General features: G+C 44.0%; 1 protein-coding gene across 1 annotated transcript; it reads left to right on the top strand.

The window, feature by feature from the left end:
• Nucleotides 1-512: 512 nt before the first annotated feature.
• LOC311242249 (protein phosphatase 1 regulatory subunit 12A-like) lies at nucleotides 513-11,906 on the top strand (the record flags this gene model as incomplete). Its single annotated transcript, XM_084338445.1, has 5 exons — nucleotides 513-536; nucleotides 965-1,069; nucleotides 3,308-3,355; nucleotides 8,984-9,034; nucleotides 11,769-11,906. The coding sequence occupies 5 exons, from the start codon at nucleotides 513-515 to the stop codon at nucleotides 11,904-11,906; spliced, it is 366 nt and encodes a 121-aa protein (XP_084194571.1).
• Nucleotides 11,907-19,023: the final 7,117 nt, after the last annotated feature.

Below are 19,023 nucleotides of genomic sequence, written 5' to 3'. Positions count from 1 at the left end.
ACCACACCACTGACTATAAGAAGGTATAGTGCCTTACACCAGCAGGAGAGAGAGAGACCACACCACTGACTATAAGAAGGTATAGTGCCTTACACCAGCAGGAGAGAGAGAGACCACACCACTGACTATAAGAAGGTATAGTGCCTTACACCAGCAGGAGAGAGAGAGAGACCACACCACTGACTATAAGAAGGTATCAATCTTAACTATATTCACAGGACATACTTGACTCCTATAAGACTGAACAGAATGGGTCTTAAACAAGACTCCAAATGCTTCTTATGTACAAATGGGGACGAGGGGACATTTATGCACATGTACTGGGACTGCCCACCAGTTAAGATATTCTGGAAAGAAGTGACCCAGCAATTATCAAATCTCTTAATTCTGAATATACCTGTACACCCCTCTGTATTACTGCTGAATGATGTTTTTGAGTGTGCAGTACCTATACAGCTAAAGAGATTGGTTTTATCTGGTATCACAGTGGCTAAAAAACTGATAGCATCACGATGGATTCAACCGGAAAAAAGAAGGTATAAGAAGGTATAGTGCCTTAGAGAGAGAGAGAGAGAGGAGATCCCCTCCACATCTGTTTTGAACCCGGTTGTATATTGAATAGCAATTTCTTTTGGTATAGATTTTCCACCAAAAATGTTCAATAAACTACTGAACACCTCGACAGCGACGTCCCCCCCCCCCCCCCCCCCCCCCCAGTGGAACAGTGTGAAAAGGGTGCTCTGATGACACGTTCTGCACAGATAACAATCTGTATGCTCACGCCTCCAAGAGGAGTTAACTGTAGAAGAAGAAAAAACACTTGAGTGGAGGAGACTTTCTTATTCATAACAAACTCTTAAAAAAAACTATTGGGGTTCAAACTGTCTTTATTACACTCCTCAACAAATGGCAGCTGTAATATCTGCTCGCTGACTGCCGCCCTGTGTGTTCTCTTCCCCGACAGCTCTATGAGCAGATCCTGGCCGAGAACGAGAAGCTGAAGGCGCAGTTACGTGACACAGACGTGGCGCTGACGGACTTGAAGCTACAGCTCGAGAAGGCCACTCAGGTAGGAGGACCTGGCTCTGGTTTCTGGGTCAATATTGAGACCATAGAACGGATGCGTTTTGACCGCAGAGACCCGGGTTCAACTCGGGCAGGCGGTACCTCCGGCTCGGGTCAGTCGTCTCTACAAACACAATTGCCAGCGTTCGCGGGGTGGGAAGCCGGTGGGGTGTCGGTCCTGGTCGTTGTGATAGCAACTCATACTGGTCGGTCGGGCACCTGTTCAGCAAGGAGCGGATCTGGAGGAGATGGGTAGCGCCAACCTCCACTTTTGTTACGCTCTCCCAGTGAAACGTTTCGCTGTCTGGTGAAAAGAAGTGGCTGGCAACTCCATATGTATCGGAGGAGACACGTGGTAGTCTACACCCTCCCCAGACTGACAGAGGAGACACGTGGTAGTCTACACCCTCCCCAGACCGACAGAGGAGACACGTGGTAGTCTACACCCTCCCCAGACTGACAGAGGAGACACGTGGTAGTCTACACCCTCCCCAGACTGACAGAGGAGACACGTGGTAGTCTACACCCTCCCCAGACTGACAGAGAAGGCACGTGGTAGTCTACACCCTCCCCAGACTGACAGAGGAGACATGTGGTAGTCTACACCCTCCCCAGACTGACAGAGGAGACATGTGGTAGTCTACACCCTCCCCAGACCGACAGAGGAGACATGTGGTAGTCTACACCCTCCCCAGACTGACAGAGGAGACATGTGGTAGTCTACACCCTCCCCAGACTGACAGAGGAGACATGTGGTAGTCTACACCCTCCCCAGACTGACAGAGAAGGCACGTGGTAGTCTACACCCTCCCCAGACTGACAGAGAAGGCACGTGGTAGTCTACACCCTCCCCAGACTGACAGAGGAGACATGTGGTAGTCTACACCCTCCCCAGACTGACAGAGGAGACATGTGGTAGTCTACACCCTCCCCAGACCGACAGAGGAGACATGTGGTAGTCTACACCCTCCCCAGACTGACAGAGGAGACATGTGGTAGTCTACACCCTCCCCAGACTGACAGAGGAGACATGTGGTAGTCTACACCCTCCCCAGACCGACAGAGGAGACATGTGGTAGTCTACACCCTCCCCAGACCGACAGAGGAGACACGTGGTAGTCTACACCCTCCCCAGACCGACAGAGGAGACACGTGGTAGTCTACACCCTCCCCAGACCGACAGAGGAGACATGTGGTAGTCTACACCCTCCCCAGACCAACAGAGGAGACACGTGGTAGTCTACACCCTCCCCAGACCAACAGAGGAGACACGTGGTAGTCTACACCCTCCCCAGACTGACAGAGGAGACATGTGGTAGTCTACACCCTCCCCAGACCGACAGAGGAGACATGTGGTAGTCTACACCCTCCCCAGACCGACAGAGGAGGCATGTGGTAGTCTACACCCTCCCCAGACCGACAGAGGAGACACGTGGTAGTCTACACCCTCCCCAGACCAACAGAGGAGACACGTGGTAGTCTACACCCTCCCCAGACCAACAGAGGAGGCATGTGGTAGTCTACACCCTCCCCAGACCGACAGAGGAGACACGTGGTAGTCTACACCCTCCCCAGACCAACAGAGGAGACACGTGGTAGTCTACACCCTCCCCAGACCAACAGAGGAGACACGTGGTAGTCTACACCCTCCCCAGACCGACAGAGGAGGCATGTGGTAGTCTACACCCTCCCCAGACCGACAGAGGAGACACGTGGTAGTCTACACCCTCCCCAGACCAACAGAGGAGACACGTGGTAGTCTACACCCTCCCCAGACCAACAGAGGAGACATGTGGTAGTCTACACCCTCCCCAGACCGACAGAGGGTAGTGCAATGACCAGGACCGTGACACATATTGGCATAACCACTAAATTGGGGAGAAAATGGAAGAGCAAAGGCAAAATAAAGTCTTATTTGGTGATATCTAAAGCTACACATCTCAGCCGGGGAAATTTACTTTAGTTCCCTCTGTACGTCATGACATTTAATTGTACTTACTAATTTTACTATGTTACCTGAACATAAAATGTGGGTGACACATGTTTTTAAACACTTGCCCCGAAGTTGGTCTGCTTTCTGGAGACAGACGCGGGGAATCGAACAAAACTTTGAGTGAAAGTGACAACTTTTTTTTATCAAGATATCATATAAGTCGCCCGTATTTTTACATGAGGAGATGCATTTTCCTGATATGTCCGCTCACCCACTTTATTTAATTTTTTATTTATTTATTTTTTGCAGAGGCAGGAACGTTATGCTGACCGGTCACAGCTCGAGATGGAGAAAAGGGTAATAACAATCATTTTGATTTCCATACGCTGCTTTGTATTTCAAACGTTGTCATTTCATCATTACTGCAAATAACATTCTCTGTAATTTCTCATTTTAATCCTACCTAAGAATTTATCTGTTTTTGTCCCTATTATTTTGATGTTTCATACCGGTCTAATTTATGACTTCTGGCCATTACCAGAGACTGTCCATATAAAGTGTGTGTTTTGGTAGATCTCAGTCTACGTTTCACTTGAAAGTGATGAGGCATAGGTAATTAAAATGTACCCTTGTGTAACCCACTAGACTTTACGTTCCCTAACATTACACTATTTTTCTACTGCAAGACTGAATGTTGAAGTTTGTATCAGAGGTTTATATCTATTTTTTTTTATCCTATTTTTTATTTTATTTTTTTCATTTTAATATTTTCTTGTTTTAAACCTTCTATTTTATTTTCCTTCTGCTGTGAAGCACATTGATAGCTCACTGAGTTTAAAGTGTGCTATATAAATTAAATCTACTATTATTATTATTATTATTATTATTATTATTATTATTATTATTATTATTATTATTATTATTATATTGGTACAGTGGCTCTCAGAAGGCCGAGTGACATTATACCTACAGTAGCAGAAACTTTCAAACAACTTTCAAGTCTCATGGAGTATTTTCCATCCAAAACGTTTCCATCCCTTTTCAACATCAGTGACAGATTGAATGGCGTTTAATAAGGTAACCTGAGATCCGCTAAAACACACACACACTGTATACAGTATACACCTAGAAACAGACAATTTGTTCAAGACGGGGGCAATCCGCCAGTCATCCCTACGAACACAATTGCCAGGTGTTCGCGGGTGGGAAGCCAGTCGGGTATGAGTCCTGGTCGTTGCAACAGCGACTCCTACTGGTCGTTTGGGGCGCCTGTTCAGCAGGGAGGCGTTCTGCATGCGTTGGGGATCAATCTCCGGAAACGGCGAGAAGTAAAAAATTAGACTGGTGTGGTCATGCCTTTTGAAGTGAATTGGTGCTGGTTAAGACGGTATGGTTAACATTATGCCAACTGGGTTTATGTCTGAAGGTAACAAGCAGGCCCCAATATCATCTGGGTGTTGGTATGAGTTCAACCTGTTTTACTCTAGTCTTACTGCCTCTTCTGCTTCTCTCTCACCTCCATCACCACCTCCGCCCGTGTTGCTGGCGTCAGGGGGCACTGCCTCCCTCCCTCTCACGTGTTTTTGATCTTTTCCAGGCAGCGTGTGGTCACCACCTCTCGCAGACTTAGTGGTTTCTGTTTGTAGAATGTGTGCAGAGTAGGTTTGGGTACCGTTCACATTTTAACCGATACCAGTACCTTCTTAGAATTCGGTACCCAACGGTACCTTTTTTCGGTACTTAACTCTCTCTCTGTAATAACAAACATTAATTTCAGTTTGTTATTTCAATCAACACTTTGTTATTTATTGTTGTAACACGCCGCGCAAAATAAATCTCATGAGTCACGATTATGTTTTTAAATGTTTAAATATCAACATTATCTGGCCGTCCTCAGTAAATATGATCAAACTCCTCGAGAGACGGGACAGTACTATATATATATATACTTGTGGAAAAGGCTCCCTCTTGTCTAGTAATATTACTCTTACACTAAACATGTAAAGTTACCGGAATTTGGTACCGTTTGATCTAGCGTGAATCGGTGCTCTGTAGTACAGATGTCATTCGAGCTCGGTACCCAACCCTCGTGCTGAGTGTGTGTGTGTGTGTGTGCACTGTTTATACATGTCTGCAGACTCGATAGACTGATTAGTGGATTGTTGGAATTGCTGCTGAATCTCATCTGCATGTGCTTCTCACACACTTTCCACTCATTATTATTACTCTAGTTGCCATGGCAACTGAGAGGAACCATCAAATGAATCTCTCCCCATCCCCCCATCTCTAACCCCATAGCCATATCACCATAACCCATTACTGATTGGTCCTCCACTACTGCTTAAAGGGCCATGCTACTAAACCCAGAGTATCATCTAACGACCCCAAGTCCTTCATCCTGCCCCAGCGTCTCCAGCATGAACAATCATCCTTCCAAAACGACCCCTTCCTACTTAATGACTGTGTTGATCTGTCGAGTCCTTTCTCAGCACAATCCATGCCGTTCCTCGTAAGAGCTGTTGATCGTTGGCCATAAAACAATGCAAAGCCGATGGGGTCGAGCTCCTGTCTGAACCGAATTCTACTTTGTGCGCAGTCTTGAGTACATTTACGGGAGCTTCCGTCTGCTGGTACAGATGAGAGCTTGACCCCATTGACTTCAGTCTGCTTGTACAGATGAGAGCTTGACCCCATTGACTTCAGTCTGCTTGTACAGATGAGAGCTTGACCCCATTGACTTTGCATTAGTTTGAGCTAGTATGAGCAGGGTCCGCACAAGGTCCTTGAAGTGCTTAAAGTGCTAGGTTTTTTACCAAAAAAAACCGCAAGGCCTGGAATTCCTTGAACAGCCCATTTTTTAACAGGGTGCTTAAAAGGTCCTTGAAATTCAAATCAACCATTCGCATTGAACGTTTTGTTCATCCATGATAAAAAATTTCAGAATCAAGACATATTTTTTTTTAAGTGTAAATAATTGTCGGAAATTGGTTTTAAGCCATAAATATTGGATCATTTTTTTTATATATAAAAAAACAGCATTTAACTCTTTGACTGCATCTGTACTTTTTTGACCATTTTCACGATGTTTGCAGATCCATCGTATATTCTATATTATAGCTATGGAGACAATTTTGAAAGGAAATATATATACTCCAACAGGGGAAATTTTTTTAGTTCTACATACCTTCGTTCCTGCGCTATCCCATGCTAAAAATCATTCCGTTTCAAAATAATCCAGTTCAGTTTCCTGGAACGTGAGATATGGCGTGTTTTGTGCGCATATGCCCATTTCATGCGGGTTGCTCGCCTGCCACCTATATTATTTCCAGGTCAAAGGTAACATGACCATAGTAGAATGATTCTCAAACCATGGGCGGCGATTCGCGGAATAGTTTTCTGGGATCATTACAAAGGCATGTTTTATGTTGGGGTTCGGTAAAATAGACGTTACCTTTGTCAGCAGGTCCACCAAAACCCCGTCCATCTTATGCTATGGATGGATCGCCACCGCTTGTCCTCTTCATAATAATCTCCAATAGTTCGCTCGTCTAGGCGATCGCCATTGGCGCACGTTAGTTGGCGCTAGTCTGGAGCGCCCTCAACTCTAGTGCTGGCGACTACCGCGGAGCGGTGAACAGATGTTACATGCTCGGCCGGTTTGACTATAGTATTTTTATGATTTACCAGAAGTGCTGAGTCCCATGTAGTCTGGTGAAAACGCACCTTATCATCCACAAGTGTGATTGTTTTGTCCTCTTCATAATAATCTCCAATAGTTCGCTCGCCATTGCATAGACAGTCCGTAGGCTAGTGGTAGCCAGCCGTGAGTGAGCAACCCCCTTCCCACTAGCCCAGTTCAAAAGGTAGGCGATACTGCCACCTATCGGGATTCGATCGTCATTTCAATTCCAATTCACAGAGCTCACACAAGAAGGTCCGGCGGACAGTTTAAAATAATAATAATCAAAAAACAAAAAAAAAATAGTATTCTTGGCTTTGAAAAACGAGAATACTCTTTTTTGGCGTTCAATGAGTCAAAAGTTAATTATATCCCTTTAAATGCCCCTTTAACTCATTCACTGCCAACAACGATTAAACTTGTTATTTGCTCGTTATTTCTTTTATTCGATATTTCCATTCATTATCCATCCAGGGCTGAGTCTGAGATCGCTAAAGTGCAATACCAGGCGGCGGTATCGATCACCTTTTGTAACCTTGTGTATTGGGCTGTGCCACGTGCTAAACGCTCCGGGCTCTCTTTTCTACTAACCTGAACCTAGGGCTTCACCCGATCGCATTGAATCGTTTTCGGGACCCCCGATTCATTATGCTGTGGTGGGTTATGTCGTGGGCCAAATGGACATACGATCTACCAGATGGCAATCAAATAATTGGAATATTCTTTTTGGAATCTTTCATGCATTCATGATGGAACATAATACCGATCATATGCGTTTGAATTTTTTATTGTAGCGTGTGTAGGGATGAAATGCCAATGGATTTAGTATAATGCATGTCGCGGGCTATTACTAGCCTCCCAGGAATTACCCTAGACCGCTCTAAAACCATACTTCACCACGGTATAAAACGGGAATGTATGGATGGATTTTTTTTTCTTTTTCACATATTGAATGATAGATACTCGATGTCAAATGGGCCATAGTATTGCATCCATAGCTATAATATAGAATAGGGCTGGGCGATAAAACTATAACGATAACTATCGCGATAAATTATTTCCTCGAAATAAACATGAAACGTGGTCGCAAAGTTTCGATATATCGATTTTCCAAGCTTGGATATGAGCACTAACAACCAATCAGTGAAGGAGATGGCCGACAGCGGAAGGAGACGTAGAGGGGTAGGACTCAACTCAAGTAGTAAACAAGGCTGGCTAGGATAATTAGCTTGCACGCGCTAATTTATAGTTTACGTGCCGAGTGGGTGTGTGGCGTGAATTCTGACGCCACGGTTATAGTAGTGTGGGGTATACGGTGGACGTCGTTGCAATGAATTGGGGCGGAACAGAGTATTTTAGGGTCATATTTAGTACATTGTCATGGAATACACCGCTTGCTCTGGCTAACTGCTAACGTGCGCGGACTGATGACGACATCAACTTGAGACATTCGCAGCAGCAAAACAAGTCTATTAATAGCCCGTCCATCGGCGTCGGGCATAAGAAGTTAATTAAACTTGACAGACATTATATCGACGATAATTATCAATATCGAGTTATATGAAAATAATTTTATCGCGATAAAGTTTTTGGCCATATCGCCCAGCCCTAATATAGAATATAGTTATAGCCCTGCAAACAAGGTGACGGGCTCCATTGGTTTAATGCGTGGCAGCGCATCGCCATATCCCGGAAAACAGCGTGGCAGCCAATGAGTTAAAATGGAAAAATAGTGCTTGGAAAAGAACTTGAAACTCCTTGAATTTAATTTTGCAATGTCTGTGGGGGAACCCTGTATGAGGACCGGCATGGTTTGTGCTGAGAAAGGACTCCCCGATCGCCCACATCATCATCGAGAAGTAGGACGTGGAGCTTGGTTTCCTCATCTCTTTTTAATATGGCCCCCATTGTCCTGTCATCATTTCATTAACTTGTCATCAATGCAGCCTGCAAACATCCCTTTAATGGCCTCACCCCCTCAACTCCTGCCCACCGTTGTACCTCCTTAATATCTTCAGATGCAGGTTCTCTCCACACATCACTGAAAACACGAGCCTTGTAAGGATCCAGGCGTTCCTCCATCATGGTTGTGGCTTGCTGACACTCACGGTCATGCGTGTGTTCATGAGTGTGCTTCTAGCTCCATCCTCACCCTCTCTCTCTCTCTCCCATACAGACGTGCACACACACACACACACACGTGCAGCGTGTAGAGCCTATGCTGATGTGACGTACACGCGTGCTTGTAGTGAATATACAGCGTGTGCAAAAGCTAAACCTGAGGTTAACACTCGTCTCCTTTGCAGGAAAGAAGAGCTCTAGAAAGGAAGATCTCTGAGATGGAGGAGGAACTGAAGGTAACGTCTCACACCACCTACATTGATTTTTAACGGGTCTTGTTTGTTGGAACAAGAGGTTCCTCTATCACAGCCGGTCGAGTGAGACGGCCTATCGTCGGCGGCGCTCGAGGTAGCGAAGCTGTAGCGGGGGGGGTCACGACCTCGTTTTGTTATCTTAAAAAAAATGCACAGAACCGTCCAGCCGCTCTGGAACGAGTTGAGTTGGCCTGTTAAAAGAATCAGTTTGTTTTTCAGTGCCGAGTGATTCCCGGTGTGCAAATGTAACCTTACCGGCCATAGAAATGTAAATTACAGCTAATGTATTTGACTGCAAGGGAATAAGTTTTTCCAAATTTATTGGCAGCCTGTAATCATGACGTTTCGGTGTGAACACACCTTCTTCAGAATGGCTTGCATGAAGCATGAAGTGTAAGTGACCCTAGTAAATACAAGTCAAACAGGAAGTGACAACATAGGAAGTGACAACACATTCCCACAAGTGATCTGCAAAAAAGTACAAAATACCACTTACAAGCACAACCTTTTCAGAATTATGTAAATCAAAAAGAAGCATGTAAATAAAAATAAAAAAGAAACAGTAAATCACAAAGAGATATATCTATATATAGTTATATATATTTTATACAGAGTAGGCCTACATCTTAAACTCTAAACATAAACACTCATGACCCATATAAGCCATCTTTCAATTATAAAGAATGATAAATGAAAATAGTAAACAATCGAATGAAATGAAATAATCAAATGAAACAGGTCAAAACATTTTCTTCATTGAGGCCTCTAGGCTCTAGACAATCCAGAAAATGAATATAGAAGCATTCCCTTTGTAGCAAGAGCCTGTCTCTGTCGCCGCCTCTTGGTGGTCTCAAGACCTGCTCTATACCCATGTATTTTAAGCCAGAAATATCATGTCCTAACTTATTATCGAATTTCGGAGCACAAATGTTCTATAAGAAGAAATGACGAGAAGTCTTCAGTTGCAAGGCACTTTAATAAGTTAGGACATGATATTTCTGGCTTAAAATACATGGGTATAGAGCAGGTCTTGAGACCACCAAGAGGCGGCGACAGAGACAGGCTCTTGCTACAAAGGGAATGCTTCTATATTCATTTTCTGGATTGTCTAGAGCCTAGAGGCCTCAATGAAGAAAATGTTTTGACCCGTTTCATTTGATTATTTCATTTCATTCGATTGTTTACTATTTTCATTTATCATTCTTTATAATTGAAAGATGGCTTATATGGGTCATGAGTGTTTATGTTTAGAGTTTAAGATGTAGGCCTACTCTGTATAAAATATATATAACTATATATAGATATATCTCTTTGTGATTTACTGTTTCTTTTTTCTTTTTATTTACATGCTTCTTTTTGATTTACATAATTCTGAAAAGGTTGTGCTTGTAAGTGGTATTTTGTACTTTTTTGCAGATCTCTTGTGGGAATGTGTTGTCACTTCCTATGTTGTCACTTCCTGTTTGACTTGTATTTACTAGGGTCACTTACACTTCATGCTTCATGCAAGCCATTCTGAAGAAGGTGTGTTCACACCGAAACGTCATGATTACAGGCTGCCAATAAATTTGGAAAAACCTGGAGTGCGCCTGGACATTGTTTGACTGCAAGGGGCCATCACACATTGATGACCTGGCACTCGCAGGCGCTGGATGGATAATTCATTTGTTGGCAAGGAAACCCCCCCCCCCCCCCCCCCAATTCGGTACACCGGCCACTCCACTCCACCCCACATCCAGCCTTATTGAGGGAGTGATTTTATACCTATTGCATTTAGTGCAGAATATCTACCCGAGCGTGTATTGGTCCGGTTGTTTCACCCGGCAACAGCATGTTGATATGAACGTGGACGCTGTTCTAAGAGAGAAGTCCAATTTAATAAAGGCCCTAGTTCTGTGTGGAAACATCCATTAGGCCCGAGTCAGCTGGTTCTGTCAGCCCTGCTGTAATGTAGTCTGTGTTGATCCCAGCCAGCCGCCCCCCCCCCCCCCCCCTCTCTCTCTCAGAGGCATCCCCCCAAACAAACAGGCCACCACCACGGAGAGCTCTCATCATCCCTCCAGTTTCAGAAGACTGTCGTCCCACATTTTCTAACCGTCTTCCCTTTCTTCTTCTTCTTCTTCTTCTGCTTCTTCTTCTTCTTCTTCTTCTTCCTCCTCTCGGCCCCTTCACTTGTCTTTTTTTAAATTTGTATCGTTTCATCTTTCTCTTTAATTCCTTTCAATATAATTCCCTGTTTCTTCTGCCACACTCCTCCTTACATTACACCCTCCTTCTCTGTTCTATCACTTTGTTTCTCTGCCCCTTTCCTCCTTTCTATACCTCTTTTCACCTCCCTTGTTTCTCTTCCTCCTGTCTGTTTCTCTCTCCTTCTGTTTCTCTCCTCCTGTCTGTTTCTCTCTCCTTCTGTTTCTCTCCTCCTGTCTGTTTCTCTCTCCTTCTGTTTCTCTCCTTCTGTCTGTGTCTTCTCTCTCCTCTCTCTCTCTCTCTCTCTCCTCTCTCTCTCTCCCCCCCCCCCCTCTCTCTCTCTCTCCCTTCTGTTTCTCTCCTTCTGTCTGTGTCTTCTCTCTCCTCTCTCTCTCCTCTCTCTCTCTCTCCTCTCTCTCTCTCTCCCCCTCTCTCTCTCTCTCTCCCCCTCTCTCTCTCTCTCCCTCCCCCCCCCCTATCTCTCCCCCCCCCCCCCCCCCCTCCTGTGTTGTGGTTCTTCTCCCTCCAGAACCTCCCCCAGGTAAAGCAGGTACAGGCCCTGAGGCAGGTCCAGGAGCGGCTGCAGGCAGAGAACCGGGCCCTGGCCCGCGTGGTGGCCAAGCTGTCCCAGTCCGCCTGCAGCCACCTGCCCGCCGTCCACCTCTAGCCACGCCCCTCCTCCTCCTCCCCAGCCCCCTCACCCCAAACCCCCACCCTTCTCATGCTCCATTCGTGCCGCGCCCCCCGCGCCCATAGACAGGCAGGTGTCCAGCCGCCCCCCCCCCTCCATGGTGTTTGATGCTCCGCCTCCCCCTCCTCCGCCTCCCCAGGCCTCTTGGGTTCAGATCGGGGAGGGCGTTTTTGTTTTGGTTTTTGACCGGGCACTCTCCTTTTACAGTACAATATCCATAATAAATCTGCACAAAATCCATATAATGATGGCTCTTATGTGGTTTATAATTATATATAATGTAGATGAAACAGAAAAACAGTCAGGTGAGTGAGTATCAATTTAGGTTGTTTTCCAGGTGTTTTGACGACGGCTGTCGGAACTGAATCCTCTGGGGTTTCTTAATAATAAAAAGACTTAAAGTTGCACGGTTTTCTTATCAAAACGACTCTTACAAAGTACTGTAAAGGAAAGTCCCTTCTCTTCACGCCCACCTCTGAGTCTTGAAGCCTCCTCCTCCACCAGGGGGCGCCGGCGTTCCGTTTGGCTTGTTCTGGCTTCTTTGCATGACGTGGCTTTTCTTTTCTGCGTCGACACGTGGCCCACATCTTGAAGAGAGATTGGACACGTCTTCAACCCCCCCCCCTTTCCCAGATGACATCACCAAAGCCTCACCTCTCAGTGGCATCAGGCAGCAGCAACAGGTGCACCAGCTGTTCTGATCAGTGTCATGCAATACTAAATATTGGGCTTCCTGTTCATTCGACCCCGCGCCGCCCCGCCCCCCGACCTGTCACTCAAGTGGTTTGACGTTGTGGTACAAAGAGCCCGCAGGTTGGTTGGTTGGTTGTCATCTGTAGTGCTATCTGTTGGTTTTTTTGAGTTGGTTGTGATCTTTTCTGTGTGCAGTGTGTGTCAACAGTGGACTTCAGAATAGATTGAAACCATTTTCTATGATTGCTAAATAAAAGTGCTCTAGCCGTAATAGTTCAACACATGTCTACAAACCGCCAGGCGATTATGCTGAGTAGGTACAGTTTTAGAGTCGACAGCCACTCCTCTACGGTCACCCAGTAGAATGGGTCATCTTCATATAGAATGCTTTTTCCACAGTAATTCAATATATTTTTCTATTGCAGCCAGTTTGAGAGTTAACCACCATCATCCTGCTGCGAGTTGTCGAGCAGGGAAACGGTCATTCTGTTAAATTGCTCAGGGGCAACGACGACCCCGGCAGCTATCTGCCCAGAACCTGCAGGATGTGAGTGTTCGCGACGAGAGCCAGAGTGGACACATTACCGTTAAACGCTCCCCTGTTTATGAGCCGAGGTTGGGTCTAAAAAGTAGATTCTGGAGCCACTGTCCAGGTGTCTGTAGACGCTGCGTCGTTGGCCTGCGATTCTGCATCAGAAAGTCTTTATTGCCAAGTAGTTCGCATTTACAAGGAATTTGATTTGGTCCTTTTTGGTGCGACATTATAACGGACGAGACAATTAATGTAGAATCAAATAGAATATAATCTTAAATTCAAATAAAAGAATAATTCTAAAATGGAAAAGGCCAGGGCTGTACTATTGTGCACGACCTCACAAAGTGTCAAATAAAAAAGAGTGACTGTTTTGATCAGGTGGAATTTGTTTTTTTCTTTTTTTGGCTCTGCTGTGCATTTGAAGACCTTGATGTTTATTTCCTGGTTCTGTGAGCAGCCCCTGTGACTGTTGCATGGCTCTGTACCGGAGACTCTTGGCCTGTAGTGTGCCTGCTGCCTCCACCTGCCTGGAGAGAGAGAGAGAGAGAGAGAGCGAGGAAGAAGAGTGTGGAGAGATGCTGTGTGACTGCTGCTCCAAGATCACTGACACACACACGCATATACACACACACACACACACACACACACACACACACATATATACACACACACACTCATATATATATATATACATGCATACACACACACATATACATACACACATATATACACACACACACACACACACACACTCATATATATATATATATACATGCATACATACACACACACATATACATACACACATATATACATACACACACACATGGTGCAATATGTAAAAAAAAACACCCCCGTCTGCTGGTCAACAACACTGTATCTGTCGAGACTCATTTAAGCTCTCTCTCTCCCCCCCCCCCCCCCCTCTATCTTTTCTTTTTTTGTGTTCTCTCTTTCAGACGCTACCAGACTTGAAAGCAGACAACCAGAGACTAAAGGACGAGAACGGAGCCCTCATTCGAGTCATTAGCAAGCTCTCCAAGTAGAACACCCCCCCCAGCCCACCCCCCTCTGCACACCCACTCCCCCGTGACAGTGACTAATGGAATTGCACATTTAGATATTAATTGCAACAGACATCAGAGACAAGAAGACTCCTTTTTTCCCTTTTTTTTCCTCCACACACCCCTCCCCAAACTCCTGTCTCCCTCTGCTCCTCCTCCTCCCACCGCAGCCTCCACCCCTCCATCCATCCATCATCCACCCCCCCCCCCCCCCCCCCCCCCCCGCGTGGAGTCTTTTACCAACACACTTGCAGTTCAGCGTTCGGGTTCTGCGATCTGATTGGCCACTGACGTTTCTCTCTGCGCCAATCGCGTTACGCCTAGTTCTGCTCTACCATCCTCAGTTAACGTAATTTATACAAATGGAAGTATTGATTTCGCCGTAACGAATCATTAAAAAAATATACCGTTAACTGGAATATGTTAGTTTCTTACACATATGTTGGATTATGTAATTGGTTTGTCATGACAAACTAATATAAAATCGTGAATTAACCGGTGGTTATCCTATAGCCCTAGTTATATGTACATTTCAACAAAGTGGAGTGGCAGGGGAAGACCTCCATAGCATACGCCTTCAAATCCAGCTAGCGTTGATGCCATTCAGAATTTATTAACATAGCTACAACAACACCGTAACGTTAATATAATTACATGCATCATTGTTTACAATGAACGGTGGGGCTAATCGAAAGGACTGGACACAGGGACAAGTTAAACAGCAATCAATTAACCGGACACACAAGCAGAAGGCGACGCATCATTTTTACTTCCGGTCGGGGGGTTTCAAAATAAAAGAGCGACGTCTAAAGCACCGGAAATACGTTTATTTTGTACATTATCTAACCTTAACACGAACCTAAACTAACTTTTCCCCCGACCGGAAGTAAAAATGATGCGTCGCCTTCTGCTTGTGTGTCCGGTTAATTGATTGCTGTTTCGATTAGCCCCACCGTTCATTGTAAACAATGATGCATGTAATTATATTAACGTTACTGTGTGTTGTAGCTATGTTAATTAATTCTGAATGGCATTAACGTTAGTTGGGTATGATAGCATTGAATAGCATCAACGCTAGCTGGCTGGCTACAATGAATTCTCACAAGCTGGCATCGTAAAATATCAACACCAGCCATGGGAACACTGTTTACTAAATTGTGGAGGCTTTTAATCGTCAAGGTAAGAGGATTTGAAGGCGTATGCTATGGAAGTCTTCCCCTGCCGCTCCACTTTGTTGAAATGTACATATAACTAGGGCTATAGGATAACCACCGGTTAATTCACGATTTTATATTTGTTTGTCATGACAAACCAATTACATAATCCAACATATGTGTAAGAAACTAACATACCGGTATTCCAGTTAACGGTATTTTTTTAATGATTCGTTACGGCGAAATCAATACTTCCATTTGTATAAATTACGTTAACTGAGGATGGTAGAGCAGAACTAGGCGTAACGCGATTGGCGCAGAGAGAAACGTCAGTGGCCAATCAGATCGCAGAACCCGAACGCTGAACTGCAAGTGTGTTGGTAAAAGACTCAGTCCACCCCGCCCTCTCAGTCCACCCCACCCTCCCGCCCTCTCAGTCCACCCCACCCTCTCAGTCCACCCCGCCCTCCCCCCTCTCAGTAAAAGACTCTACGCACCCACCCCACCCTCTCAGTCCACCCCACCCTCCCGCCCTCTCAGTCCACCTCCTAGGGTTTAGAATCCGCCTGAATCCACCCGACTCTGTGGCTGCTGTACGGCCAGAGGGAAAGCATTCAAGTTGTACATGGCGAGGAAGGAAAGAGGGTCGTGAGCGGCGCGTGGAAAGCCTGAAAACTATTAACCAATAAGCCTTAGATGTACATAAGAAAAAGAAGAAGAAAAAAAAACACTTTCATCAATCTCTCCTCTCTCTCTCTGCTGTCACAGAAGAAGTTATTACTCAACACTTGATTTTATTTGTGCCACAATCTCTTATTTGATGTATTTTTTTCCTCTATTATTTTTTCCCCGTTCCTCTTCCTGTGTAAGTGTTGTGTGATGTGCAGTTTCCCCCTTTACACTCCTCCTCCTCCCTCCGTTCCTCCTCTCTTCTCCTCTACCCCCCAAGTGCCAGTTTCTGCCCCACGCAAAGGGCTCTTTCATGCAGCAGAGGACTTCCAAGCTGCCCCTGTCTTGGTGCAAGTGATACCCTTGCTCCGCACCCCCCCCCCCCCCCCTCCCACCTCTGTACCCCTCTGTTTGTCTTCCTCCTGAGAGGGAAATGGAATTCTCGCTTTACAGAGCAAGGTGGACCTGGTGAATTTAAGCTTTCACTGTATGTGCAATATGCATTTATTTCTTTTTAATAAAAAAAAATGCTTTAATGATGAGTCCATCAACAGTAGGATTTTCACTCCCCCCTCCCACTTCCATTGATCACTCGCCATCACCCCCTACCCCCCCCCCTTTTTATTTTTCCTTTTTAAGTTTGTAGTGTAGTCAGATTGTACTCTTGTATTTCTCACTTCATTTTAGCAGGTACTGAGTGATGCTGTATATACCTGTATGTATTGTTTGAGACCAGCACATGGCATGCGTTTATGATTCCCGTCTGTTACTATTAAAAATATACAAATTCCAGAGGACAAAAAAGTGTGTTTTTAAACTTTTTCTTTTCTTTTTTTTTTTAATAGTCTAAAGACATTGGATGCCAGTAGGGCTGCTCTCATATAAAGGGGACGGCCGCCAGTGTTCAGTGCATTTTCCTTTTTCTTTTGAGTAAAAAAGAAGAGAGAAAAAAAACCTGTTCACATAATTGTGAGATACAAAATAATAATATAATTGCTTCACTACATTTCACACATTGTATCCAATATCTTTGGAAGAGTGCTGTTCATTTTCTTTTCTTTTCTTTTTTTAAACAAAAAAAGCTGTAGTATTATAGCCGAGGTGTTTGTTGTCACTAAGAGATCTTAGGTATCGCTAACCCAGTCCTTTTTACACGGTCTACATGCACTGTCAATGCCATGTGAGGAGTCTTGATGTCGGGTTCATGCAGAAACTTCATCAAAGATTTAATGAGTCCATGCATCAGAGAAAAAATACAATTTATGCATTTCAGTGGCCTTTTTAAGAATACTGTAGTAAAGAAAAAAGACGTCGCTGCAGATGGACTGTTGGCCATCGACTCTTTCGTTTAGAGTTTTTTTTCTTTTCTCCCCCCCCTTCCCTGCCCCTCCTTCCCTTTTTAAATGTTCCTGTCATCATGTAAAATAGTTGTGTGGCTTCATACATGCAAGCTGTGCTGTGACTACCAACCAACCACTGAAGAGTTCATTAAAAAATAAACTTGTACATTGTAACGCTCTTGTCTTTGCCTATTTTCTTCTTGGCCTTCTAATTTTTTTTTACGTTAACATGTATTTCATTCATTTAAAAAAAAAAAAAAGATTTATCATTTGAATTTTGATGTGGATGGTGAAATGGTACCGTGACATTTCACAGGAGGTTTTTGCTTATTGTAATTGTTCCGTTGTGTGAGTCTATGACGGCTCATAGAACCTTTTTATGAAACCAAGATGACTGATACATTAGATTTAAATGTACGGGCATCATTATACATACGCTCATCATTATACAGCACAAGTACAGTACAACGAAAAGAAGTGCAAATGTAACAGTAAAGTGCAACGGCAATATATAACATACAGGTGATTAAAATGGGTACAAAATATACAAATGAGTACTACTGAGTGTAGGGCTAATCAGATGTATGTACAGAGTTGTAGTATAATATGTATGGTGATGCAGGTATAAAGACGATATGGTAGTAGTCATACTGGCCAGCAGCGTAACTAGTAAGAGTAGGATATGTATAGATATAGTATCTACAGATTTGTAAGAAGGATATATGGTATATACAGCATTTGTACATGCTATCATACAGAGTTATGGGTTATATGCAGGTATATTCAGACAAATATGGATACTGTATGTATATATATATATGCAGTAAATATGTGGTATATACAGCACTGTTGTAAATGCTATACTATACATATAACTATCAATTTAGCAAAGTTGGTGACCCCATGACCTTTACTCTAGCACCACCATCAGGCCAAGTTCAAAAGTAAAATAAAAAAAACTTTAAAAATCACCAGAACTGTTGTCTGCCCAAATGAGAGGAACATTGTATGCTGGTATAGATATCTATGCTGGTACCTATCCCTTGTGAGGTGTTTGTATTTTTTTATATTTTTGTTACTCATCATTATTGGGATTTTAAAGCCTCAACAATTCATGTAAATTTGAAACTGTCAATTACACACACTTTTGCCATTGGCCTCTGCTATTTATCAATAAAAGTGCTATTCGTTTTTTTTGTTTATATTATTATTATATACATTTTTACACAGCCCCGTTTTTTTTTTTTATATATATAACTGATGGGGCACACAGACCCCCCTCTGCACCTTTGATCACACTGCCTACTTGCTCATATACGTATATTCATAGTTAATTATATTGTTTACAGTGCCTATTTTAACTTTTTTACTGTACTATAATTTTATTGCATGTGTTTGTCTTCTACTATTACCATGCACATGTACCTCCCTCCCCTCCCCCATGATGCTGGAATTTCCCCAAGGGGATCGTTAAAGGAATATCTTATCGTATCTTACAATGACCTATGAGATCTTGCCATATTCGATTAGCTAACTACCCCTATTTGGGATATTTTTTTAATCCCTTCCTTTGTTTCAACTCTACGACTGTAACTTGTGAAATTTGCTGCATGGCATCTAGGAACCAACATCTTTTAA

Source organism: Notolepis coatsorum (genome assembly GCF_963971535.1).
Source record: "Notolepis coatsorum genome assembly, contig: SUPER_15_unloc_1, whole genome shotgun sequence".
NCBI lineage: Eukaryota > Metazoa > Chordata > Actinopteri > Aulopiformes > Paralepididae > Notolepis > Notolepis coatsorum.
This window is presented reverse-complemented; position numbering and strand designations above follow the sequence as displayed.